At 45.3% G+C, this 27,294-nt stretch overlaps 1 protein-coding gene across 5 annotated transcripts in view; it reads left to right on the top strand.

Moving 5' to 3' along the window:
- Positions 1 to 27,294, top strand: part of SLC4A4 (solute carrier family 4 member 4) — a 710,971-nt gene that overhangs the window by 428,668 nt on the left and 255,009 nt on the right. For all 5 annotated transcript variants that reach the window (XM_086961758.1, XM_086961762.1, XM_086961760.1 and 2 more), the window contains one exon: positions 20,249 to 20,384. In XM_086961758.1, coding sequence (XP_086817884.1) covers positions 20,249 to 20,384 — 136 coding nt within the window. The remainder of the gene's footprint in view (positions 1 to 20,248; positions 20,385 to 27,294) is intronic.

The raw sequence follows: 27,294 nt of genomic DNA, 5'->3' as shown, positions 1-27,294 counted from the left end.
ATGCCTTTGAAGTGCGCATGCGCGCACAGGACGGAAGCCGGCGACTGCAGGTGACAGGTTTTGACGCTGAAGGGAACCCGTTTTGTGTATGTGTGGATTAAAATGGTTCCAATTTAGCACATGGAGATAACAGGGGATCGAGCTGTTGATAAGACGCATTGAAATGAAACTTGAGGTCTTCAATTTCTTCTTGGTTACGCTGCATTATTTTTGTGAAGGGAAGGGGCAGAAGGCATAACTTTGCCAGAGAAAGCTCTGCCTTTTTGTCTTTTTAACCAGAATGTTGATGCCAAATCATAGTAAAGATGGTGTCCCCCCTGTATATCAATGGGTTAAAGGGTCAGAAATAAGAGCAACAGATTGAAGCTGCCGTAATGTTTGACTTTGTGTAGAGTAGTGCTCAGATGTCTTAGTATGAGCATGAATCATGTTTCCTAAAAGGAATTCCTGTTCTTCAAAGTAGGAGTTCCTCTTCAAAGGCTCATTATGCAAAAAACACAAAATCCCAATAAATGCTCTGGCAACTTGTGCCTTACAGCATTTTATTCCTCAGAAACAAGCTTCTAATAAACATGATGGGTCATCTTTTGCTATTCTGTCCAATTTTAGACAAGATTGCTGCTACACATGGGGTATCGAATGAGCAGGACCCTTGGTGGGAGTGCATAGTTAAACCCCAAGTAATCAACCCAAGCAAGAGGTTTTTAGTATCCCTGTGTGTTTCCTATAATTTGTAGCACATAGCATTGTGGTGGAAGGAGAACAAAGCCCAGACGTTTAGGTTTAACAGCTGTTGTGAGTAGTTTCAATGGGCCGATAGCGAGAATTTGACTCAATCTTATCTAGGTCTAAAGGCAAGAAGTATTAGGTGTTATACTTAAGTTATAAATACTCCAGAAGATTTTCCACCAGTAACATATTTGCATTGATGGCTGTACCTCAGGAAGGGACACCTAGTGAAGTATCTCTTGCCTCTTGTGGTTGTAAAATAGCATATTTTACAATGACAAGAAAGGGATATTTAACTTGGTATGGTCATCGTGGTGCATTAGATAATGTTCTGCTCTTTCAGTAGTTCCAGTTGGCACGGCGTTATGAGGTCTTAGTCAGTAGTCTAGCCTATGGGTTTATATGGATCAAGTCAGAGAATAAAAGATATTTTAACCTGACACCCCTCCTGAGGCCCCTTTGAAAGAGGTCAGAGTCCATGGTGGGCAGATGTTATGACTATATAAAAACCTTCTTCACAATTCAGAGTAAATAAGCACCTTTTGAGCAGGTGATGACCAGTTGTTCACAAAGTGTCCGCAGATAGATTGAATGTGAACAGAAGCAGATCTGCATTCTCACAAGCTACACACTTAGAGCCAGACACCCCTCTAGAGAAGGGTTCAAATTTGTTTGTGGAATTTATATCACAAACAATGATTTGAACTTTGTGTTTGTGTATCTTAAATACATAGTACAAAACCAATATTGTTATAAACAATTTTATTGGTTTTGCAAGTACAAAGAATATACATCACAATTGCACACACAGATGCCACCACTGATACCATTATGGGACACACAGTCACTTATCAAGTCAGTGGGACCAAAGACTAGAATATTCCAATTATTTCTCCATAATCAATCATTTTATATCATGTTACATGTATTTGTATTGCACAGCTACCACTCATATGGTCAGGTAATATACATGGTGACGTCTTCAACAAGTGAAGATAAATTTAAACCAAGAGGCGAGTGGGACAATCTGTAACTTAACAATCTACACACAGTTTAGTCACTACTCATTGTGCAACTAGTGCCAATGCGGCCGAGCATGACGTGCTCTGAAATTACCCGTGGTATTCAAATAGAAGGAATTAGCTCTTCATGGCTATTTAAGAGGTGTGTAAAAAGATAGACATACTAGTGGGCTAGGGTAGAGAGAATTCCAACGAGGAGTTCTTAATGGCTGGAAACTTGAATTTGAAGGTGGAGCAATGAAGTTTTAACGGATAGCAGGCATTGTTGGGTTTGCAAGTAGGTGGCTGCTTCCTGTGCATGCTGTTTTGTACTATAATCTATCCTGTCTGATGCGTGAAGGAGTAGGTGTACAAGTCAAGTTTGACAAAATTGAGGGAGTTTTGGAGACAGAGGAAGGTGTTCTGTGGGAGACCAGACATGAGGTTTTTACCGATTCAATGGACTAAATCACTGACCAGAGTCTTTGTTCTGTAGAAAGTCTGTAAGGACAGGCCTAGTGGTTAGTGAAACGGTTCTAATTGCCAAATGTGGCCGTTGAAATGACAAAGGTGAAACAATGTATTTGATTATTCAAGCCGATCCCAATATATCTGACCAAGCAAGGATATCATCAGACACAAATGAGAGTAAAAGACAGATTTTTGCATGCTATAGTAATAGGAAGAAGATCCAATCTGTTTTGGTTGCGTTCATCATAGGGCAGTGCAGTGCTGTCCAGTGACAAATCAAGGAGCTGGTTGGTCGCTTGCAAGTGAAGATGGGATGAGGGAGGAGAAGGAAAAAAGAAAGGGGGGAGGGAGGAGAAGGAAAAAAGAAAGGGGGAAGGGAGGAGAAGGAGAAAAGAAATGTGGCTGACTTCAGTTGGCACAATAAACCGATTATGATGTTCCTACTGCTGAGGGCAGTAATGCAGAGGGCGAAACAATGGACTTGGGAGCGGGTCCAGAGGGATGGCCACTGTTATGGATGTAGACATAGAGGGAACGTAACATTAGAACATTCAATAGGATTGACTTGCTGTGTATGTGGTAGTATATTGATGCCGGTAGATGACATAGTTGATAATAGGAGATTGTGCCCACCCATATCAAAGGATATGGAGAGGTGAAGAGGGATGAGTAAGGAAGAAAATGGTTGTGATGGTGAAGTCAAGCTGTGAGTAACAGATATCTAAATGAAAGGAGTTTGAAAAGATTATCAGTGTAGAAATAGTGGGTACAGATTAGCCTCTCATGGATTTTAGAGTAGACGTGTGGGGGAGATCTGGGTGTTATTTGGCTAAATCTGAGGACTCTGCCAAAGGATTTTTAAGTAAGGGCAAACAATGGTAGTCTTTTCGAGATGGAAGATAGGCGCCAGTGATTAGATGATGAAAGTATAAGGTGACATTTGAGCAGTGAGATGGGCTTAACATTTTGAGAGGAAACCATTGTATGTGGTTCAGGAAGGGATGGCCAATAGGAAGATGAGGCATTGCTTGATTGAAGAAGTGAGAAGGTGGAAGAAAAGCTGAGTTGGTATGATGAGACAAAAGATACGAGGAACATTTGAGAATCGTGTTGCAATTCTGTAAAGTAGATAGTGTTTTCCAGTACATTCTATTTAACTCTGTGTTAAAGCACTAAATGGTGCTTTTACAAAAAAGTAAAACCTCAGAATAAAGGAAAGAAACACATTGAGTCTATGTTTCTGTATTGAAAGACAGCAATCTCAAGTTGATGCAAATATCCTGTGATGGTGTGGGACGATATATCCTGATCAGCATTTATACCAGGGCCAGACTGGCTACCGGGTTTTTAGGCATGCTGCTGAGCTGGGGGCTGATTTTGTTGATGGGGACCTGCGTCGGCTGAACGAAATTCGTTTTGCTTTGTTTATCTCGAAGCACACGCAGGTCTCCATCAACAAAATTAGCCCCCACCGCAGTGACATCAGCCCCCAGGTCGGCAGCATGCCAAAACCCCCAGTAGCCAGGCCGGCCCTGATTTGTACTAAATTTAGACTCAACCCCAAAGATCTGCTTTATCTTATTCTACGTGGATTTAGCATCCTTTGGAAAATTTGAAAATTCCCCTTCAGCTCTTCAACAATGCACATCTCACTCAAATGTCACAATCTCCATTGACTGTTACATATTCAGCATTAAAGTGACTGCCTCGCCCTGGCCTCAACCACATTAACCTGATGGGATTCACTAGCCACAGCAGCCAAACCCAAATAATTATACCCATGATCACTAGAGTCTAAAAGTAAGAAAATGATAAAAGCCAAGGGTTGATAGCCCTGATACACCTAATCTCTCAGTGCTGACTCACTTGCATTCAAAATGGAAGAACAATACTGAAGAAACGCACATCTCTAAACTCTTCTTTACACCCGGGAAAAAAAAGACACAGAAATGGCGCAAAATACGCTTTATAAAGTATGAAGCTGCCTATCTACGTCTCCCCATACCAAAGGTGACCATAAAATCTAGAAGCCTGTTCCAGACCGGGGAGCAAGCAGTCACCCTACAGTCAATCGCCATGGAATTCCATGAAGAGAAAATGTCATGAAATTTTACATTTCACCTTCAAGAAACTTGTGAAATGAGTTAATCAAAGGACTAAAAACGCCCCAGTTACTTGGCCGTCCTTTACACCCTTCATCTTAATGGCTCGCAACCATTGTCTACTCACCCTAACTCGTCAGATAAGTTTCATACATATACACATCTCTGTATGTGAAAGTGTCAAGATCATATAAACACTGTGGCTCAAGATCGGATGAGCACTTTGGTTCAAGATTGTATGACTCCTCTGACTTAAGATTGTATGACTCCTCTGGCTCAATATCATATGAAGACATGGTCTCAAAGATCGTTTAAACATGCTAACTCAAGGTTGCATGACTCTTCTGGCTCAAGATCATATAAATACATAGTTTCAAGATTTTTTCAGATTGCTAACTCAAGATTGTATGACTCCTCTGGCTGAAGATCATTTCAAAGTGCTAACTCAGGATTGTGTGACACCTCTGGCTCAATATCATATGAAGACATGTTCTCAAGATCATTTAAGCATGCTAACTCAAGATTGTATGACTACTCTCACTCAAGATCATAATAAGGTCATGGTCTCAAGATTATTTAAGCATGCTAATTCAAGATTGTAAGAGTATTCTGGCTCAAGATCGTATGAGCACTCTAGTTTAAGATCATAGGTGCACCCTGGCTCAAGATCATACGAGCTACAAGGCTCAAGACCGTATTACTTCAGTTTTAAGGTCATGCGGGCACTCTAGTATAGGAACATATGAGCATACTGACTCAAGATTGTGTGCGCACACTAGTATAACATTCTTCAGCAGTCATTCAGCTACAACACCTTTTCTGACATCCAAGTGTACATTCATGAAAAAGTAATATTCACTTAAAAAACATGCAAGATTTTCAGGCTATCATAGGCCTACATAAAGAAAGCAGCTGCAATCTTTACTGGATGATATTTAGGTGGATTCCTACTGCTTACCACTGTGAGAAGTTGGCCTGACATATGATGTCCACTATTCTAGTGGGCACCTTGCACCAGTCCAAACGACCCTTATTGATGGAAGGTTTAAGACAACCTTTATAGAAAGCTATCCTAGTGGTAGCTGTGGAGAGCAGCCTTCAGGCTAAGTCTTGAAGGAATGTAACGCGGCTTGTTTTCCCAGTCTACAATCTCTTGCATAATCAAATGAAAGTACACCACACAATGTATATATATAAAATATATGAATTTATTCTAAACACAACCCCTCTAGTCTCTTTGAGGCTAGAGGCCGAAGTACAATACAACAACTTTAACTAGCACACAGTAATTAGCACAGTGTACGTTTTGCCCTAGGGGCCTCTCAAACCATATACTAAAATAGTGGTGTAAGAACCATGTGAGGGATAGAAGTGAGGCCTAGGGCATGTAGAATCGCTGGGGCAACCAGGAACCACCCAAGGTAGGGACGCAGGAGACCCAAGGGGGACAAGTGCAGTGTCTAAACACAGCCGCGAATCACCATAGACTTCTTTGAGGAAAGTTAAAGTTACAAAGTTAAAGATTTAGGACACTTAGGAGTGGAATGCGAGGTAACCCCTTCAGTACTGGACACTTCGAGAGTCAAGACCCACAGGAGCACTGGAGTACTCGTGTTACCACACCCAGTGAAGCCGGGTGCATAGGTGCCTTTTCATGTCGGGTTTCGTCGTCGATTCCTATGGAGAGCTGCAAACAATTGCTGCAGGCGGCCAGGAGCAAAGTGCCTGGATGGATCCAAGTCTTGATCGAAGATCAGAAGAACCTGAAAGCAGACTTGACAGAGTTTGGGTCACTAGCCAGTGACCAGGATGGCGACAAAAAGATGCCAACCGATGTCGGGTGCTTTAAGGTGAAGTAGGTGAAGCTTGACTCTTCAGCCAAGAGGTCCAGGAGGTGTCGACGACGACCAGGAGCTGGATGCAAGCTGGCCCACGAAGGATGTCGAGTGCTGCGGCATCAGTATCTGGATTGGACCCAACAAGCCTTGGCAACAGCAACCCATGCAAGATGACAAGATTGGCTTTGGTGCAGACCAGCAAGGTCTGAGGGACTTACCCTTTGGAGGGGAGTCAGAGCTCATCTGGAGCAACCAGGAAAGCTCAAGAAACAAAGGATTGTCCTTCGTGGGGTCCCACTAGCCAACGGACAAGGAATTGCGAAGGAGCCTCGAGCTGCGGTGAAGAAAATGGGTCCACGGAACACTCGTGGAGTGTAGGCCTCTAAGCTTAGGTGCAAAAGGTGCTCGGGCAAGGGCAACAAATAGCAAAATGCACAACTTCAGGAAACTTCGGGAAGTAGGTGCAGTTGCAAAATTGCAGGAGGTCCAGGAGTACTGGCCCCACGTCTCTCGTGTCTGCTGCGGGTCTCAGCTTTGCTGGGATCTCGTGTCAGCCTCAGAGATGTCTGGAAGTCTGTGTCCTGTGTCGCAGATTCTTCGGGATCCGGCGGAAGTCTCAAAAATGCAGACTGGCAAGATGCTCTTAGGTGCCTGTTTGAACATGGGGGGTCACTCCTTGACCCCAAGGGCTATTTTCTCCGTCTTCCAGTCGATATGGAATGTCGAAGGTCCAGGATTTCGTTTTCAGAGTTTCGTCCAGGGTAATCTAAAGTCCTAGTGACTGGGTTCCTATACCTATACTAAGTTTAGGGGTTGGACTAACTCTAGGGTCCCACCTGGGGGAGGACCTGGGAAGGGGGTGGTTACACCCCTTCCCCTTTGTCCAGTTTCGCGCCAGAGCTGGGGCTGAGTGTCCAAGCAACCGGTTTGAACTGGGAAATGCATGGAGCACCTTGTGTGCTCCAGGCAGTGTCTCAAAAGCATTTACTGAATGCAACTCACCCTGCCCCAATACAATAAAGCCTGTCTGGGGAGGTGCTGGCACCTCCCTGGACAGGAAACCTATTTTCCAGGCCTCCCCTGCTGGAGTTTCGTCCAGCAGCAGGAGGCCAGACTCATGTCTGTGGCAGCAGCATCCATTTTGTGATGCTGGGGCTCTTTAAAACGATTACCCCGTATACCAGTGTATACATGTCTTCTCCCTCTGGAAGGGTGGAATGCGACCACCACCGCCAGAACAGAACTGGCGGGGGAGGTAGTATTCCAAAGCGTTTGACACCAAACACAACATGTTTTGATAAAGCCAAACCAAAGTTAGCATTAACTGTGAGGATTATAATGCACTTAGGAGTATATGGTATGGCCATATCATAGAACAGCTATAAGGAAGGGATTCCGAAAGCTGCAGAGGGGCTCAGCTCATGCTGGGCACCCTCTCAAACAAAACCAACCACTCTGCCTTCAGGATTGTCAAGGCCTGCCATAGGAGTGTTTTATAGGTTAATAAGTATCTGTTTTAAATGGTGGATATAGGTATACTATATCCCAGTAAGGGGTACTTACACCACCTCAGCCAGGCTGCAAGTTCAGACCTGTGGTGCCATTTTGGAAGGCTTCTCAGAGGTGGCATAATATATGCTTCAGCCCCTGGTAGGCCTCTGTGGTACCTATGCCCTTGGTACCAAGGGTACCATATACTAGGGGCTCACAAGGTAACTCAGTAACCAATCTGGTATGTACCTAATGTAAATGGAATCAACTTAGAGAGAGAACAGCTAGGCTGTGGTCCTGATTAGCAGGGCCACAGCCAGACTAAAGTCGAAAAACCAGTGAAACAGCAAAAAGTCAGGGTAACCATAGGAAGCAGATCCTACACAATCCCCCACCCCCTCAAACGCAGGGACATTAAACTAACCTTGACCAGTTGAGTCTTCATGTTCTAAGTGGAAATATATGGAGAGTCCATCTGCATTGGGATGGTTACTCCCAGGTCTATGTTCCACTGTATAGTCCATCCCCTGTAGGGAATTGGACCACCTGAGCAGTTTGGGTTTTTCACCCTCATCTGTTTTAGCCATAAGAGGGGCTTATGGTCTGTCTGAACTGTGCAGTGAGTGCCAAAGAAATATGGCCGCAGCTTCTTCAGAGCCCAAACCACAGCAAAGGCCTCCCTCTCAATAGCTGACCAACATTTCTCTCTAGGGGTCAGTCTTCTGCTAATAAAAGCTACTGGCTGGTCCTGACCGTCATCATTCATTTGTGACAGCACAGCCCATACCCCCAACTCAGATGCATCTGTTTGGACAATGAATTATTTGGAGTAGTTAGGACTTTGCAGAATTGTTGCAGTGCACATGGCCTGCTTCAGGTCATCAAATGCCTTTTGACAGCTGACTGTCCACTGAACTTTCTTAGGCATTATTTTAGAAGTTAAGTCATTCAGGGGTGTCACTGTGGAACCATACACCTTGACAAATCTCCTATAGTACCCAGTCAGGCCCAAGAAAGCTCTGACTTGAGTCTGGGTGGTTGGAGCAACCCAGTCCATTATGGTCTGGATTTTGCTCTGCAATGGTTGAACCTGGCCTCCACCTACAAGGTGGCCCAGGTACACAAACTGACTCTGCCCTATCTGGCACTTGGTAGCCTTGATAGTTAGGCCTGCCTTCTGCGGGGCCTCCAAATCATTTTTCAGGTGGATCAGCTGATCTTCCCAGGTGGAGCTAAAGACCGCAACATCATCAAGATAAGCTGCACTATAGGCTTCCAGACTGGTCAAGACTTTATTCACCAACCTTTGAAATGTGGCAGGTGCATTTTTCAGACCAAATGGCATTACCACAAATTGATAATGTCCACTAGGGGTTGAAAATGCTGTCTTTGGCTTTGCATCATCAGCTAGTCTGATCTACTAGTAGCCAGCTGTTAGATCGAATGTGCTCAGAAATTTGACAGATGCCAACATATCTATGAGCTCATCTGCTCTAGGAATTGGATGGGCATCAGTCCTAGTGACTGCATTGAGACCTCTGTAGTCTACACAATACCACCTCATCTCTCTCTTACCACCCTGTGTGTGAGGTTTGGGTACTAGGAATACTGGACTAGCCCAAGGGCTATATGAAGTTTCAATCAGTCACAGATCCAACATTTTCTGGACTTCTGTCCTGATACAGTCCCTGACATGATCAGGTTGCCTGTAAATCTTATTTTCAACAGGCAGATTGTCCCCAGTGTCCACTTCATGAGTGCACCAGGTAGTCTGCCTTGTAGTCAGTGAAAACATATGTCTGAACTGTTGTAGAACTTGTCTGCAATCAGTTTGCTGCTGATCAGTGTGGCTGCCTGCCAAGGCCACTCCATCAACTGATCCATCATCAGGGTTCTGAGAGAGCAGGTCTGGGAGAGGGTCACTCTCTTCCTCCTGTCCTTCATCAGTAGCCATGAGCAAGCCCATGTCTGCCCTGTCAACATATGGTTTCAGTCTGTTGACATAAAGCAAGCTATGGCGGCTCCTGGGAGTTCCAAGATCTACCAAATAGGTGACCTCTCCCTTCTGTTCAACAATAGTGTGGGATCCACTCCACTTGTCTCGGAGAGCTGCTGGGGCCACAGGCTCCAACACCCACACTTTTTGTCCTGACTGGTAAACAGTCAGTTCAGCCTTTTGGTCATGCCAGGCTTTTTGTAATTCCTGGCTAGCCTCAAGGTTTTTAGTTGCCTTTTTCATGTACTCAGCCACCTAGATCGGAGACCAAGTACATAGTCCACAATATCCTGTTTATGGGGTTTGAGAGGTAACTCCCATCCCTCCTTCACCAGACAAAGTGGTCCTCTGACAGGGTACCCAAACAGAAGTTCAAATGAGCTGTAGGCAACCCACCTCTGTGGAACCTCCCTGTATGCAAACAAAAGGCAGGGTAGCAGGATATCCCATCTCCTCCTGAGCTTTTCTGGGAGACCCTTAATTATACACTTTAAGGTTTTGTTGAACTTTTCAACTAAACCATTGCATTGTGGATGATAGGGTTTGATGAACTTATATTTCACTCCACACTCCTTCCACATTGTAGTCAAGTAGCTAGACATAAAGTTTGTACCTCTGTCAGATACTACTTCCTTAGGGAAACCCACTCGTGAGAAAACTCCCAAGAGGGCTCTTGCCACAACAGGTGCTGTAGTGGTCCTAAGGGGAATTGCCCCTGGGTTCCTAGTGGCATGGTCCACTACCACTACGATAAACCTGTGCCCAGATGCAGTTTGGGGATCCATTGGTCCAACAATGTCAATCCCTACACGTTCAATGTGAACCCCCACCACAGGTAGTGGTATAAGGGGGGCCTTTGTAGTGCCACCTGCTTTGCCTCTGGCTTGGCAGGTTACACAGGAGCGACACAACTCCTTGGTGCCTTCAGACATGTGGGGCCAGTGAAAGTGAGGGCCAATTCTGTCCCAAGTCTTGTTCTGGCCCAGGTGTCCTGCTAAGGGAATATCATGGGCTAGTGTCAATAGGAAGCCCCTGAATGCCAAAGGTATGACCAACCTCCTGGCTGCACCAGGCTTGGGGTCTCTACTCTCTGAATACAGGAGTCCATCATCCCAGTAGATTTTATGGGTGCCACTAGCATTCCCAGCAGCCACAGCAGCAGCGTGCTGTCTGAGGGGTTCAAGAGAAGGGCAGTTCAACTGCGCCTGACTCAGATCTGCCATGGAAGGGCCCCCTGTCCCTAAGAACTCAACCTGATCAGGTTCAAGCTCCTCTTCGACAGTTCCTTCTTTAGGCTCACATTTAGCTTCCTCAGAAGGCTGATCCTCACTCTGAATCAGGGGGAAGGCACTGCCTTAACCCTACTGATCCTTTTCTTGGTAGGCAACTGGTCAATTATTCCAGAATCCAGTGCCTGTCCAGTGTTAGACTTTCTGACCTGTGACCTAGTCACAGCAAACACATGTGCAGACCTGTGGTGCCATTTTGGAAGGCTTCCCAGGGGTGGCAGAATACATGCTTCAGCCCCTGGTAGGCCGCTGGGGTACCTATGCCCTTGGTACCTAAGGTACCATATACTAGGGGCTCACAAGGTAACTCAGTAAACAATCTGGTATGTACCTAATGTACATACCTATGGAATCAATTTAGAGAGAGAACAGCTAGGCTGTGGTCCTGATTAGCAGGGCCACAGACAGACTAAAGTCCAAAAACCAGTAAAACACAGCAAAAAGTCGGGGTAACCATAGGAAGCAGATCCTACTCTCCTACAAACACTAATTGCCACCATTTTTATTACCGCCAGATGCAAATTTTCTATCCAACATTAAACTGATTGTTGACCATGTAAATTAGGGAAATAGGTCTGATGATCTGATTTCCATTCCCTGTGGAGGTGCTATAGCTGCCCTGCCCACAGAGTATTTATTTATTTATTTATTTACGAAATTTGTATAGCGCAACAAATACCCTGGGGTGTCTCGCCGCTTGTGGAGCTACTAGAAATCAGCCATTAACTTACTGGTTGAATAACCAAGTTTTTAAGAGCCTGCGAAAGCTCATCAGGTTCGGGGCAGTTTTAATATCCAGTGGCAAGAGATTCCAAAGTTTTGGAGTAGCCACCAGAAAACGTCTGTCTCCCCAGGTGGCAGTTCTTGTACGCGGTACAGGAAGGAGACACCCCACTTATTTGATAGATCTTGAAAATAATGTGCTTGTGTTCCTAAGCTTTCAATATACCATAGGGGTGTTTACATGGTTTGAAATTAATGTATTGTTTTTCTGGTGGTAAATGGGTGTGTCATTATTAATTATTTCCCTAACTCAGCTAGTTTCTGTAGACGGATCTTCACAAAGCCTGGTGTGCCAAAACTTAGCTGATTGATTAAGTATATTGCTAAGTTTGTGCAAATCCGTCTTCAGGGGCAAAAATGATAGGCAAACCAAAACATGACTTTTCAATAGAAGGACAGTCTCAAACGTATCTATTTAACTTCCCTAGTTCCTTTTAATGAACCTTAAATCCATACTTTCTCTTTCCGTCTGCTTCTTCCTCCCTTTTTCTCTCTCCCTATGCATATATACCTCATTTATGGGTTTCCTCAGAGGTGGCAAAATTAGTGCTAAAAAAAGTGAGTCGACCAAGCATTTTATTTTTTTCTGGCCGTTTTTGTTTTTTAAACTAATATTGAGTAATATGCTATTATTCACTATTAGCGTAATAAAAGATGGAACACGATCATTGGTATCTGCTGTGGTAAGTAAAAATGTTTTTTAATGTATGTTGTGTGCGTGCTTGCGGGTGAGAATGCGTTTATGTGAGAGAGCATGGGTCTGTGTGTTTAAGCGTGTGTGAATGAAAGTGAGTAAGAGTCAGTGACCGGTAGTGATTGAAATTGTGTGTGATTGAGGCCCAGATTTATTACTATTTGACAGAGGTCACTGCTACATCAAAGCTGCTGCACTGCCTTGCATCAATGAGAGAGAGAAAAAACACCATATCTACAGTGGCGTAGCACAGGCCCCCCGCAGGCCCCGCACTGCAGGGGGCTCCGAGCTCCGGGGGGCCCCCTCAGCACAATTCTCTGGGTGGAAAGCTCCTGATTTAGTAAGGAGGGGGGCCCTCCATGTACCTTGTAGGGGGACCCCTCAAGTTTCATTACGCCAGTTCCTATCTGTTAAGATATCGTTAATTTCTCCTCCCGCCGATTCCTGGTGCACTTTGGCAGCCATGCACCAATGTGCTTATCATTGTGCCATAGTGCATAGGGACGTGCTTTTTCAAAAGCATTGGTATTGTACTGCAAGGAGCCCCTTCCAGGACAAAAACATTCTTTAAGGTGTATCCCACTTTGTATGTGTGCTGTAAAATTTAGTACACTCGCATGGTTGGAAAAACGAGGAGAAATTAGGACATTTCTTGTAATACCTATCTGCAGGAGTTGTAAGGTTTTGGCACAAATTCCTGTCTACTGGCTTTTTCTGATAGAGATTTGTGTCAAAATCCGTGTGTGTTTACATAGGAATGACTATGCACCAAGGTAAACAACAACAAAACTTCTCCAAAACAATACCATATAGTTAATTGCAGTCCGTCCATGACATATAAACTGTTCTGTAATAGACCCATGGTTTTTAAAGTTTATTTATCCAAAGTACAAAAATATATTCAATATTTTTTTTTTCTTTTATAAATGGATATTCCTTATTCAGAAACACAGTAAGTCAAGAGCATATATTAGAATATTTTCATGTATTAAATTGAGCACCAACAACAACACTATAATTAAACACTTACATACAAAACATAAAGTGTAACACAGTGCAAATAACAGAACTCACAGACCATCCTGAAACTAAGACTATACAAAAGCAAGTGATTAATAAACATACATCACAAAAAAAGACATTCACAGAGAAAACGAACAACAATTATTCATTCTATACTTGTGTTCAATTTAATTAAATGTTCAACATTAGTGTATTAATTAACAGAAATGCACCTACGCGCGTTTCGGAAGTAACTGGAAGATAAACATATCCTTCATCAGGGCGCTGTCTGTAAGCAACATGTTCAGTGGCAGAAAGCCATCTGCAAGCGATGCACTCTCACTTGTTATAAGACTGCGCGGGGTGCTCAATCAATCAATCAATCAATGACATTTCATTTATGGAGCACGCTACTCACCCGTGAGGGTCTCAAGGCGCTGGGGGGGGGGGGGGGGTCGGGGGGGGGAAGGTGCTGTTACTGCTCGAATAGCCAGGTGTTGAGGTGTTTCCCGAAGGTGAGATGGTCCTGGGTCAATCATAGGTGTGTGGGTAGGGAGTTCCATGTTTTGGCGGCCAGGTAGGTGGATGATTGAATGATCTTCCACCAGTGGTGGTTCTGCGAATCCGTCGGACGGTGGCGAGGCTGGCGGAGCGGAGCTGGCGGGTGGGGGTGCAGAATGAGAGGCGGTTGTTGAGGTATGCGGGGCCCATGTTTTGGAGCGCTTTGTGTGGCAGGGTGAGCAACCTGAACGTGATCCTTTTGTTGACGGGGAGCCAGTGCAGGTTTCTCAGGTGTGCGGATATGTGGTTGTGGCGAGGGATGTCGAGGATTAGTCGTGCGGAGGCGTTCTGTATGCGCTGAAGTCGATTCTGAAGTTTGGCTGTGGTTCGTGACGAGGGCCTGGGTGACCGTCTTTCTGGTTTCGGTGGGGATCCACTGGAAGATCTTTCGGAGTATGCACAGGGTGTTGAAACATGAGGATGAGACGGCGTTGACTTGTTTGGTCATCATGAGGGAGGATTCCAGGATGAATCCCAGGTTGCGTGCATGGTCCGTGGGTGTCGGTTTGGTGCCCAGCGCCGTGGGCCACCAGGAGTCGTCCCAGGCAGATGGGGATTGTCCGAGGATGAGGACCTCCGTCTTGTTGGAGTTGAGATTTAGACGGCTGTGCTTCATCCATTCCGCAACGTCTTTCATTCCTTCCTGGAGGTTGGTTTTGACGGTGGCTGGGTCTTTGGTGAGGGAGAGTATCACTTGGGTGTCGTCGGTGTAGGAGATGATGTTGATGTTGTGTTTGCGTGCGATGTTGGCGAGGGGGCTCATGTAGATATTGAAGAGGGTTGAGCTGAGCGAGGAGCCTTGGGGTACGCCGCAGATGATCTCGGTGGCCGCGGAGCGTTAGGGCGGGAGGCGGACTCTCTGGGTTCCGTTGGAGAGGAGCGAGCTGATCCAGTCCAGGGCCTTTCCTTGTATCCCAGTGTGGTAGAGGCGAGTTATTAGGGTGCGCTGGCAGACGGTATCGAAGGCTGCCGAGAGGTCCAGGAGGATGAGAGCTGCTGTTTCCCCGTTGTCCATCAGGGCTCTGATGTCGTCGGTGACTGCGATGAGGGCGGTCTCGGTGCTGTGGTTGACTCGAAATCCAGACTGGGATGGGTCGAGCGAGTTGTTTGCCTCGAGGAATGTGGTCAGCTGTTTATTGACGGTCTTCTCGATGACTTTAGCCGGGAAGGGGAGAAGAGAGATGGGGCGGAAGTTCTTGAGGTCTTTGGGGTCCGTTGTGGGTTTCTTCAGAAGGGCGTTGATCTCCGCATGTTTCCAGCTCTAAGGGAAGGTGGCTGACATGAAGGAGTTGTTTATGATGTTCCGGAGGTGGGGTGTGATGTTGGTGTCGGCTTCGTTGAAGATATGATGAGGGCATAGGTCGGAGGGGGAGCCAGAGTGGATGGTGTTCATTATGTGGGTGGTGTCTTCCGTGCTGATGGAGGTCCAAGCGCTGAGGGTGGTGGTGGGGGTTGTTGGTTTGGTGACTGGAGGTGGGGTCTCGGGTCCAAAACTGTTGTGTATATCTGCGATCTAGCTGTGGAAGAACGTGGCGAGGGAGTTGCAGAGGTCTTGCGATGGTGTGATGTCGTTGTTGCTGGCGCTGGGGTTGGAGAGCTCTTTGACGATGCTGAAAAGTTCCTTGCTGTTGTGGGTGTTGTTGTCCAGTCGCTCTTTGAACAATGTCCTTTTGGTAGTGCGGATCATCTGGTGGTATTCGTGGATGGCGCTCTTGAGGGCTGTCATGTTCTCAGATGACCGTTCATGGCGCCAGGTTTTTTCAAGGGATCAGCATGATTTCTTTGCGGTTTTGAGGGCGTCTGTGAACCATGAGGTTTTCCTGTTGTTGGTCTTGCCTGGGGTGTTCTTCAGTGGCTCGAGGTCGTTTGCGCAGTTGGTGATCCACTGTGCGAGGTTGCGGGCTGTGTCGTTGGTGTCAGGGGTGTCGATTGGTGGGTTCTGGCTCAGTGACTTGGTTAGCTGGTCTGTGGTGACTTTGCTCCAGCATCTGCGGGGGATCTGTTGTGCATGGTGGTGGGATGTGGTCTTCTTGAAGGTGAAGTGGATGCAGCTGTGGTCGGTCCAGTGTACTCCGGTGGAGTGGCTGAAGGAGACGTGGTTGCTGGCGGAGAAGATGGGGTTGAGCGTGTGGCCAGCGAGGTGGGTGGGCGTGTCTACCAGTTGCTTGAGTCCGAGGTTGTCGAGGTTGTCGAGCAGGGTGGTGGTGTTGTTGTTGTTATTTTTCTCCTGGTGGAAGTTCAAGTCCCCTAGGAGGATGTATTCTGGTGAGGCTAGGGGCGTGTGGGCTGATGAGGTCGGCGATGGTTTCGCTGAATTGTGTGCGTGGGCCCGGGGGTCTGTAGATGAGCTTTGGGGGTTTGGGGGTCGGTGTGGATCTGGAAGTGTAGGTTGTTTGGCGGCGGAGAGGGTGTCTTTGGCGCTGGTCGTGACGTTGATGGTGTTCCTGTAGATGATGGCGATTCCTCCTCCAGTTTTGTTGGCGCGGTCCTTCCGGGTAATTTTGTAGCCGTCCGGGATGGCTATGGCGATGTCGGGGGCTGAGGAGGCGTTCATCCAGGTTTCCGTGAGGAAAGCGACGTCTGCTGCTGTTGTATCGAGGAGGTCCCAGAGTTGGAGGGCGTGCTTGTGGACGGAGCGGGTGTTGAGAAGGATGTACTTGAGGTGGTTGTTGTTGTTGCTGTGTACGGTGGGCGGGGTGTAGGATCGAAAGCACCTGAATTTGCAGGCTTGGCAGGCGAAGGGTCCGTGGGTTCGCTTCGGGTTACTCGGTAGCAGGCGGGTCGTCGGCCGGTGTTGAGTGTGTTGAGGGTGACGGAGTCGTATCTCAGTCGAGTTCCCTGGCTCCGGCGAGGGCCAGAGGTTCTGGCGCTGGGTGCAGTCCAGGCGCGGACGGGCGCAGACGGGCTTGTCTTAGGCGCGCCTGCTGCGCGGCCTCCATATCAGGGGCAGAGGGAGGGAGGAGCAGCTGGGAGGCGGGAGCGGGGTGGCGAATGGGACAGCGGGGGGCGGGCCCGCAGGGACGCAGCGGCAGGAAAATAGGACACAGAAGGCAAGAAGGGGGGAAGAGGGGCACAGAGGAAAAACGGCAGAAGCAAGGGGGAAAAAAACAGAAACCAGGCAGCAATGAAGGGGAGCACAATTCAGAACGAGGGAGAGGGGTTACAGAAGCAAAAACGGGGGAAGAGGGCACAAGAAGGGCATAAAAGCAGTAGTACAGAACACGGGCTAGGAGAGCCTAGGAGGACTCACGTCACACCAGTCAGCAGGAGCAAGGATCCAGCGGGGGCAGCTACACCAGAGGACCGTGTGGCGGCTGGTGGGGGCCACCTACCTGCAGGCAGGGTCAATGCTCAACTCAAGTTGACAACCAATTGTTGGTAAGCCACATTCTCAGACAAGTATGATAGATGGCACGTGGATAAGGAATCCTCAGACTCTCTTAGGCGCAAATATAGAAGGTCACTCGTTCAAAGTAAAATCTAAATATGCTGGAGAAGTCTTAAAATTCAGTAGCCCAACAAAATGTAGTCAGATCTATAATTCTAAAGTACGGAGCTGCAATTGGGTTCATGGGGCCCCAGGGATCAGGTAAAAACCAGAATAAAAAATCTGCAGGTCTCGAAGAGACGCGGCTCCTTTGGGCTGACGACAGCACAGTGCTGTCGATTATAAATGCTTTCTAGGGTCCCAAAGGTACTGCAGAGTGCCAAATCCAATATGGCCCACATGCCTCCCGGTGCTTCGAATCCTGTACCAGGGGGACAGCCTATGGTCCAGTGGATACCAGCTACCCACTGGACCATAGGCACAATATATATACATATTTATAGTTGTATAGACAGTGGTGATAGCCACTGTGTAGTTATGGTTGAGACATGTTTCCAGTGAAAAGGCTTTTTTTGATTTTCCTATATCTTTTCACCCTGTGAATGGATTTGCAGTCTGTTGCCACAGTTTAGCTAAGTTTTGGCTTGGCAAGTTTTATGAAGATGTGTTCAGATCATAGGAAAAAAGTAAAGGGATATTAAAAAGTGTAACATTTCCAATTTTAGCTCCTATATGTAATTTTGCCAAAAGATAGAGTGAAAAACTCCAAAATGGCGCCCATGGTCAGGGCTCAAATCATTAACCCACACTTATGGGAACTCTCAACACACAGAGGACAAGACTAATGGCACGGGCCCTTACTGGCATAGGAGCACCCACACATGCTGGCTCTTAAACTCACAGATAGACATCTTTAGATATAGGGCACCCCCAAACACATAGATAGCTCCAGTTACACAAGGAACCGGTCCAAAAGAAAAAAGAAATAGGACGCCAGCCGAGAAAGTACCACACATAGATAAACACTCCAAAGATACCCCCCCCCCCCCCCCCCCCCAGTTATCCAGAGAGAGCCCCCATGCAAAGACCCTGCATGGAGAAATCCCAGCCACCTGCAAATACATATGCACAGTGATCTGGTGCAGGGGTCCTTATACACAGATCCCACGCATGTACCCGGATCTGCGCACAGGAGTCTGCCTTATTCGCTGCCACTCGACCAAGTAACTCCCAAGACCTATGCAGACCCTCCATGGTAATCGGAGACACCTCTTCCACCCCTCACTACACTCTGTTCAAGCAGTGCCAATGTTAATCACCTTATGCTAACCTCATCACCATTGTCCTGAGAACCAGGCCTTTGTTCTGAAATCGAGTTTCCGGAGTGCTCATGTGCTGCGAATAGGAATTCGTGTTTTTTGGCATCGACTCCTCGAGATGTACTCGGTAGACTGGGTCCCTGGGTCTTTCTTTGACAGCAGGTTTTCTTGGGAGCACGCCACCAGTGCTGTGAAATAATGTGGATTACTGACTGCAGCGAGAGCCTAATCTTGAATCACAGCCTAATAATAAAAAAAGGTAAGTCTCTTGATGCTCAACACCGGCACAAATAAAGCGCTGTTAACGACGCAGGTCATTTAAACGACCCCGGCTCCAGGCCAGTCTTCGAGTGAGAAGATGAATTTGACCGTGGGTATGAAACCATACAGAAAGCATGCATTAAACATGGATTACGGCACCTGGCAGACATCAGCTTCGTTTGGAGGCACTACTTTCTAATTCAGGCGCTGCAGGAAACCTCCGTAAAGTGCCTTCTAATGATTCTTTTTCATGGAATTTGCGATCCTTTTGTACCGACATAGCAACTCTTCTTTCTCGTGCATTTAATCTTAATGTCTAGTTAGTAAAGGTTGTGTCTGTGTGTGTATTTGTGTGTGTGTGTGTCTCTGTGTGTATATCTTTGTGTTTGACAAACAGCAATACACGTTTTCTTTCCCTTCAAGGAACGTTACTCGGTTAACTCATAGTGTTTTATGATTATTTTAACCCAGATATGCATACATTGTTAAATGCCTCTCTTGTTGAAATAAAGAACATCAGTTTATTTCGCATTCTTAATTAAAAACCTTGATCTACAAACTCTCGACCACTTGTTATACTTGCATTTACTGACTTCAGTGTTAATATGAAATCGGCCATATTACCCAGTCAGGCTGTTTTTTAAACACAGGTCGTCCTGCATATCAGAAGGAGTAATATTAGGTAATAGCCAGTCTGCCTAGTTTTGAAAAAGCAATTGGCGTTTGGTTCAAGGGGGCAGTATTGGACTCTGCGTTGTTTTTCAAGTTCACTGAAGCCTGACTGAATATATTCAGGCACAGTCTTCATGTAAAGAATAGACACACGTTTGTTAAACATTCCCTTAATTGTAATGAGCCCAGGAGGTTACAGGTGTTGTGGAAGCCAATAAAAATAAGTTGAGTTTGCAAGAGGAGGGGGAGAGGGGAGAAGCCGAAGGGGAGGGAGTGCGGGGGGGGGGGGGGGGGAGTGGGGAAGGGAGGGGGAGCCGGGGTGGGATGCTTCTGCCCTCTGCTTGTGCCCAATCCCAGTGTGGCTCGAACTGGTTTTGTGCTGTATAAAAAAACAGAGTTGCAAGCCTCAATTGGAGAGAGTGCCAAAGGTCCCCCAGCGAAGGGTAGAGGCAACTAACTTATATTGGCTGCAATCGTCCTCGTACTCTCTTCCCCTGAGGCTGTTGGTCCTTGGACTGCTCTGTGCAGACACAAGTTCCACTTGTCAGTGGAGGCTGTCAGGGCAGGCTGTCAGGGGGGAGTGTAGGATGTCCAATGAAAAAGAATGCCTGGAGAACCAGCTCAATGGCTACACCGAGAACATGAAATTGACGAGCCGGACCTCAGTGATCATCAACCAGGCCGTTAACCGCAGTATTTTCACCTCCACAGTCTCCCCCGCCGCCGAGAGGATCCGCTTCATCTTGGGCGAAGAAGATGACAGCCCGGCCCCCCCACAGCTCTTCACCGAACTGGACGAACTCCTGGCGGTGGATGGGCACGAGATGGAGTGGAAGGAGACGGCCAGGTGAGACCATGCACTCTACCCCCTGTCTGGAAATGTGTGTAATTAAAAGCATATTTAGATCTCATTATTAGTTGCATGCCACCATACTGCACTTTTATTCCAAATCACAGCAAGTCATTTTGAGAGGTGAGTGAAGCTGCACCTCTGACAACTTTTTAACTCCTGCTTAAGCTGATGTCTTGGTGATGTACTTGTGTCTCTGACTGCCCAATGAGGTAGGTTTTTTCGGTATAAATCCTTTTCTTTTAGTGTCAAATAGAAAATTGTGTCCCCACTGTCCCAAAGCCCTCCGAGTATTTAAGTAGCAGGGCTTAAAATGAGCAGGTGCTGTCCAGTACTGAGTACCTGCGCTTCTTCAGTTTGAAAGGTAGAGTGCCTACACTTCTCAGCACTGCTGCAATACATTTAATGGGACAGTACCAGCACTGCCCTGGAGCAAGCAAGTACACTAAATAGTGAGTACCTGCACTTCTATATTTCCTTTAAAAGCGCTAAGTACTACCTGTTCTGTCCTCATAAAAGTATTGGAAGTTTACAGACCGGTGTAAGTCCAGTAAAACCAAAAAGAGATGAAAGGTTTTAGGTGCACAACGGTTGCTATTAGCATCAGTTAGAGGTACATTTAAAGAGACATACAAAGCTTTCAAGTTTCTTTCTCCTGCCTACATTTTCACATTCACTACAAAATCTTCATTCAATGGAATCTCTTCCGGAAATGTGCATCTGTAAGTCAAGGCTGCTCCTAGGGTGCAAAAGTGCAGTGTAAGTGTAGTTCCAATGCTGGTGAAAGAGTTCCACATTTAATACACAGATTTTTGGGGAGACCAATTTACGTCAGCAGTTACAGTTCTGGCTCGTCCCATGCATCAGAGCAACAGGCACATAGAAACACCTGAAAACTGCCCCAATCTTATTGTCAGTATGTCTTATCTCAGTTGACACCTTTTCAGGATGTTCCAGATTACCACTTTGGGGGCACAGATGCCTCTTGAATGTGCAGTCAACTGCACGTAAATGTGGATTTTGCTTCTCTAGTGAAGTACTTGAGCACACTGCCTTCTTGGAGGTTGTACTACTGAACATCGACCCCCAGAGTATTGTGGTACAAGAATATCGAAGACAGAATATCAAGGGAAAAATACAGAAAGATAAGTGCATATGGGGACGTATGGATTTGCTATTCATAACTCCATATCTATGTACCATGAAGATTTGTATATGTGTGTATATATATATATATATATATATATATATATATATATATATATATATATATATATATATATATAGATAGATAGATAGATAGATAGATAGATATATCCACACATATCTACACAGTACATCTGTTGAGTTTTGTATAGGAAATCTATACTTCCCTACCTGTTGATATTTAATTTTCGATATTCTGTTCTTGATACTGTGTCCCATAGATATTCTGATGTTGATATTAAGGGTGCACAAGCAGTATATATGGAGGTGAACACTCTGATGTCACCTGATACCAGCTAGGGGCAGTGAAATGAAGCGCTCACTGCAGTTGTTTCAGCATGCCTCTAGCAGTGCATGGTGTGCTGCATTACTAACCCAGCATGCCACGAATTGGGAAATTAAACCGTTGTCTGCATTGCCTGTGGACAATTAATTATAATGGGGTAACCCAGTGACCCTCAGAACCTGGGTTCTAAAGTTAGAAAAAAACAGTGGTTCTGTTGGTTATAAAGCAATTTCTTTGCTGTTATAAATCTAAATATTCTTTACGTATTTCACATCATCAACAATGTATGCACAATATGCAAGAACACACAACACAACTCTTAATTTAAAAGATTTTTCTTATTATACATATCTTGCATGTATCAATCAATTGAAAAGTGGCTGTCTGAGACAGAAATTACATGAAATCACATACAAGGTGAAATGCTTAGGTGACTGGTAGTGACAAGTGATGACCGTGCTTTACAAAGATATGGGGGGGATGACATATTAACATACAAAACATAAATTCTCATCAGTCTATTTTTGAATTCAATAGTCACAACAAACAAAACTATTCTCCTTTCTTGTGTTGTGACTTTCCATGGACGGATTGCCAACACAACGTCAACGTTTCGACCCGAAAGTGTATTGCAGACTTAATTGCATCTGTAACAGGTCTTCATCAGGACAAGGGAAATGAAGGACAGTCTGAGAACTTGAAGGGCTAGAGGTATCTTCAGTAGCTTATGAGGACGGGGTGTCAGCCGACACCCTTCCAGTGGTATCCTTTATCGGGGAAATCTTCAGCAATTAATGTGGAATTTCTTCACCAGCTGGTGGAGAAATAAGGGATGTGTGCCGCCGTAGCCATCACCTGAGAGCTGTTCAGATAGCGCCTGCCTCTGTCTCAGCTCGGTGATTAACCATTCCAGATGCAATTAAGTCTGCACTACACTTTAGGGTCAAAACGTCGACGTTGTGTTGTTAATCCGTCCATGGAAAGTCACAACACAAGAAAGAAGAATAGTTTTGTTTGTTGTGAATATTGAATTAAAAAATGGACTTTTGAGAATTTATGTTTTGTATGTTAATATGTCATCCCCCCATATCTTTGTAAAGCACGGTCATCACTTGTCACTACCAGTCACCTAAGCATTTCACCTTGTATGTGATTTCATGTAATTTCTGTCTCAGACAGCCACTTTTCAATTGATTGATACATGCAAGATATCTATAATAAGAAAAATCTTTTAAATTAAGATTTGTGTTGTGTGTTCTTGCATATTGTACATTCATTGTTGATGATGTGAAATATGTAAAGAATATTTAGATTTATAACATGGCAAAGAAATTGCTTTATACCCGACAGAACCACTGTTTTTTGTCTGCATTGCCTGTGAAAGCAAAATGCAGATAATTAATCTTGTTATATATATGTATATCCGTATTAGGAATCAAAAGTGCCTCTCAGTTTTTTATTTGTCGCTACTCCTTGTCTAGCTGTCACAGAACCCCTAAAGGCCTCCTTCCTCCTCTTTTTAGTGGAATACAACGGAGCAGGTGAAAAGAGACATACAGGGTTTGAATTACCACAGAATACCCAACAATTCAGATTGGCTGTTCATGTAGGTTTAGGTATGGGCATAGCCTATGCCTCGGTGAGAGCTAAGGAGTGCTGTCCCCTGAGACATAAGGGGGCAGGATCTGGGTGGAGAGGCAGCTCAAAATCGGGCATATAGATGGTGTGGAGGGGTTTGTGAGTAAAGAATCTGCCAGTGGAAGGCAACATGGTGGCCCTTGTCAGTTTAGAGGCTCCCTGATCTTTCTTGAAATGGAAGAGTGATAAGACAATCATGTTGTGTTTTTTTTTTTTTGGGGGGGGGGTTCTCACTTCCTATTCTACTCTTAAAGGTAGAAAATCAAACTGTATTTTTAAGTTAAACGTTTCTTTGCTAAACATAGGGTACAATCCCAGCTACTGGTCATGCACGGAGGCTCATGCCTGTGCATAGAGCACGTGCACGTATGTGTCCATGTGTAGCAAACAGCATAATGTGCACTGCAGTGCACACATTTTATAAAATAAATAAAAAATCCTTTGCTAGAAGGTGTGATCTTAGCTGGGTTCCATTTGGGAACAATTCTTTACAGGATTGCCCTGAAACAAGATTACCATATTTGTAGGGTCAAGGAGGCATCTTCAAGGATTTCATCCAGCCCAAATTGTCAGCAGGACAAGGCGCTACTTGAAGGCATAGGGTAGACTAAGGACGTTTGGTTGAGACTTTGTCCTAGTCATGCATGAGCAGGCTAAGCAAGCAGGGCATGAACCATCTTCAGCATCTGGATAGTGCCAGATGACGAACCATGGAAATCACAGCGATGCTAGAGAGCGGAGGTTTACCATACACAGGCACATGCTAAGCGTCTCAACCACACCACTTAAGGGCAATAGCAAGTTCAGACAGTTGGGTTGATGGGCTGTTACAGAATCCTCATTGGAGGCCAGTAGGCTGGTGTGTTTTGGAGTTAATGCAATCACGTGAGTCAGAGACCAAAAGGCAGTAGTCCAGTAGAGTCTGGATACCGTTGTTGAAAATACCACTAAACACTTCCACAATCGTACTCTTGCAAGAAAGGCAAAAGTGTTTGGAATTGTTGAAGACATTAAAACCCCAACTGGACAATGACTGACACTAGCGGTATGAAAAATACTGAGCATCAGAGGGTTATAAGAAGCAAAATGTGGGTCAAATGTGATACCTAACGTCTGATAGAACATTAATCCCAGTTGGAGAAGGAGCTTATGCATAGCATACCATGACAACAGGTTCCTACGGCTGACGAGGTAACACACGTCAACAAGAGAGCCATGTTTGCTGTTTTGTTTTCCTACACTGCAGTGTACTCGGTCACTTTTTAAATAAATGATTACCTTGCCACTTAAACTTTGAACAAGAATGCCATTTAGTCATCAAAATAGGCATGTTTGCAAAGATCCTTCGACATTAAGATCAAACTTTCTTCATTTCTCAGCGATCTTTTGCCTAGTTCTGAGGTGCATTGTTTTTGTCCGTCATGTTACAGCACATTGACCGACAACATACCACCGTTGTCCCGGATGTGAAATTTGATCCGTTGCCCAAGAGCTAGTACCATTTATATATGGAATGTTTATGGAGTAATATAATCTAGAAGGTGGGAAATGCAGTGCACTTTCTTTTAAGTTTGGTGTTATTTTGCGTTTGGCAGAGCGGCAAACCTTGGTGTATGCCGGATTCTGCAGATCCATAGATTCGAAAGCTGATTATGACTACATCCCCAGAAGGAGTCTTCAACTTCCCAAGATAATGTGGTGAAGCCAGACCCTGGCATAATGTGGAGTAAAACCCATATGTCATTCTTTATGAAATTGAGCAGGATCTCCAAGCTACACCAACTAATAGTGACCCCCCTCCGCCCCGGAAGACAACATCTACTCATATCCAGTGCAGTCGTCGTATTTACCTGTAGTCTGCCTGCACATTGTTTGACACCATCACTGGTTTGAAAACAACTCTGTTCCACACCCTTATGTTCCTTGAGTATACACAATCATCGCCTTCACAATTCAAAATGGCTACCAAATGAGATTCGCTGTTGCTTGCAGCTTGGAGAGGCGACAGGCACCTGAGCCTCATGGTTGGATGTTTAATATGTTTCTTTCCCAATTTTCCCTCCTGCAGGTGGAACCTCGAATAGGCTTCTTTTAGCCTCACATTTACTTCACTTACAAATTGAAGGATATGTTGATGTTAGTGTCTCATTTGTAAAAAAGTTTTTTCAGGAAGCCAAAGATTTTCTTAGTGGCTCACCACTGTCACAGCTTTGACCCGGGGTTGTAGAATACAAATACTGCTTACTAGTTTTGAGTCCACCTCATGCCAACCCACTACACCTACTATCTCTATAGGTTTTTCATCCCTTCTTTGTGCCTTTGTCACTGTTTTTCCATCTTTCTCTTCCTCCTTTGTTGCCTCCATTTCTCTTCCTCTGGGTCCACTTCTGAGGATAACAAATAAGCCCCAATCCCCACAAACGTTTTCCAGTGCTCACCATCTAACACCATCGGCACAAATTAAGCAGTGGTCTCATCTCATGTGCCAATGAGCCTGTTGCCATATCTAACAGGAGCATTAACTTTTTTTAACATCTCATATACCTTGGATACTGGGCGATTTGGAAATTGGATGCAGCATAGGTGATTTATAAATGCATGTACATGTCTGCATAGGGATAACTTAAGGCCCAGGTGTTCTCCAATCAATGCATAGAGGTATGACTGTAATCCTCAGCTCTCATTCACTTGAGTGGGTAGAGCCGGTACTGTACATGGAGAGCGTCTGGGCTGTTCATGGCCATTGTGGCGAGCCCCATTGCAGGCAACAATATCCTAATTGAGAGCCACATTGGCTCTGTTATTACTCCAGGAATGTTGAGTCTCATCTCCTCCCGCACTAAGATCCACTGCTTTCACTTTGCAAGACTATACTTTCGGCGTACACCACCCAGTGGACATTACAAGGTCAGAACCACGGGACATGATGGTGTTTTTATCGCACAAATGTAGGAAAGACAGATAGTACTTGCAGTATCTGCAGATCAAGAAGTATCTGGTCTAGCACAATAAATTCTTGCCCCCACCTCTCATGGTGTATCTGATGGAAAATTGTTAGAAATTCTGTGACTAGTTTTGATCTCTCCATGCACGGCTATACGATACTATAGGAAGGGAGGGTGAAGATGCCTGTTCCGGACATAGATGTAAACATTAATAGGTAATAAGGATTGGGTGTTTACTTCATAATGAGAAGCCTATTCTATCCTCCATCTTTTGAGGAAGTCCCAATGCTGTTTTGTGTCGCCCATTCCTCCACCATGTCAATGCTTACCTGCTGTTCCTGGTTCAGGTGCATGCCTACACTGCCTTCTCCAGGTGATCACACCTGAGGATAACCAGTGCACAAGGCACCCTTGAAAGGGCCAGAAGGGAAAGTGAACTAAATGTTAAGGGGCTATTAACTAAGCACAAACATGCCCCCCATCTGATGTCTCTTGTTGCTGCACAACAAAAGGAAAAGTATTTTTTTTTTGAGTTTTATATAGCACAAACCCGACCCGAAGGTATCCGAGCACTTTACAGAGTTTGCGCAGCAACATTTAGAGGGAATACATAAAAGAAAACTACAGGGTAAAGATATACAATAGATGGTGTAGTAGATGGGTGAAATAGTTCGCAGGTAGTGATGGTAGGTTGATACAGGGGTAGGGGGAGTAAATGTACAGTTATTTTCAGAGGTAGCAATGTTCAGAATCTTTGAGGGTTAGGAGAGACGAGTATCGAAGGACATTGGTTATTTTAGGAAGCAGGGTTCAGGTATTTGTTGAGGAGAAG

The sequence above is a fragment of the Lissotriton vulgaris genome, chromosome 3_1 (genome assembly GCF_964263255.1).
Source record: "Lissotriton vulgaris chromosome 3_1, aLisVul1.2, whole genome shotgun sequence".
In the NCBI taxonomy this organism is placed as follows: domain Eukaryota; kingdom Metazoa; phylum Chordata; class Amphibia; order Caudata; family Salamandridae; genus Lissotriton; species Lissotriton vulgaris.
Note: the sequence above shows the minus strand (reverse complement) of the source record. Positions and strands in the feature narration are given on the sequence as shown.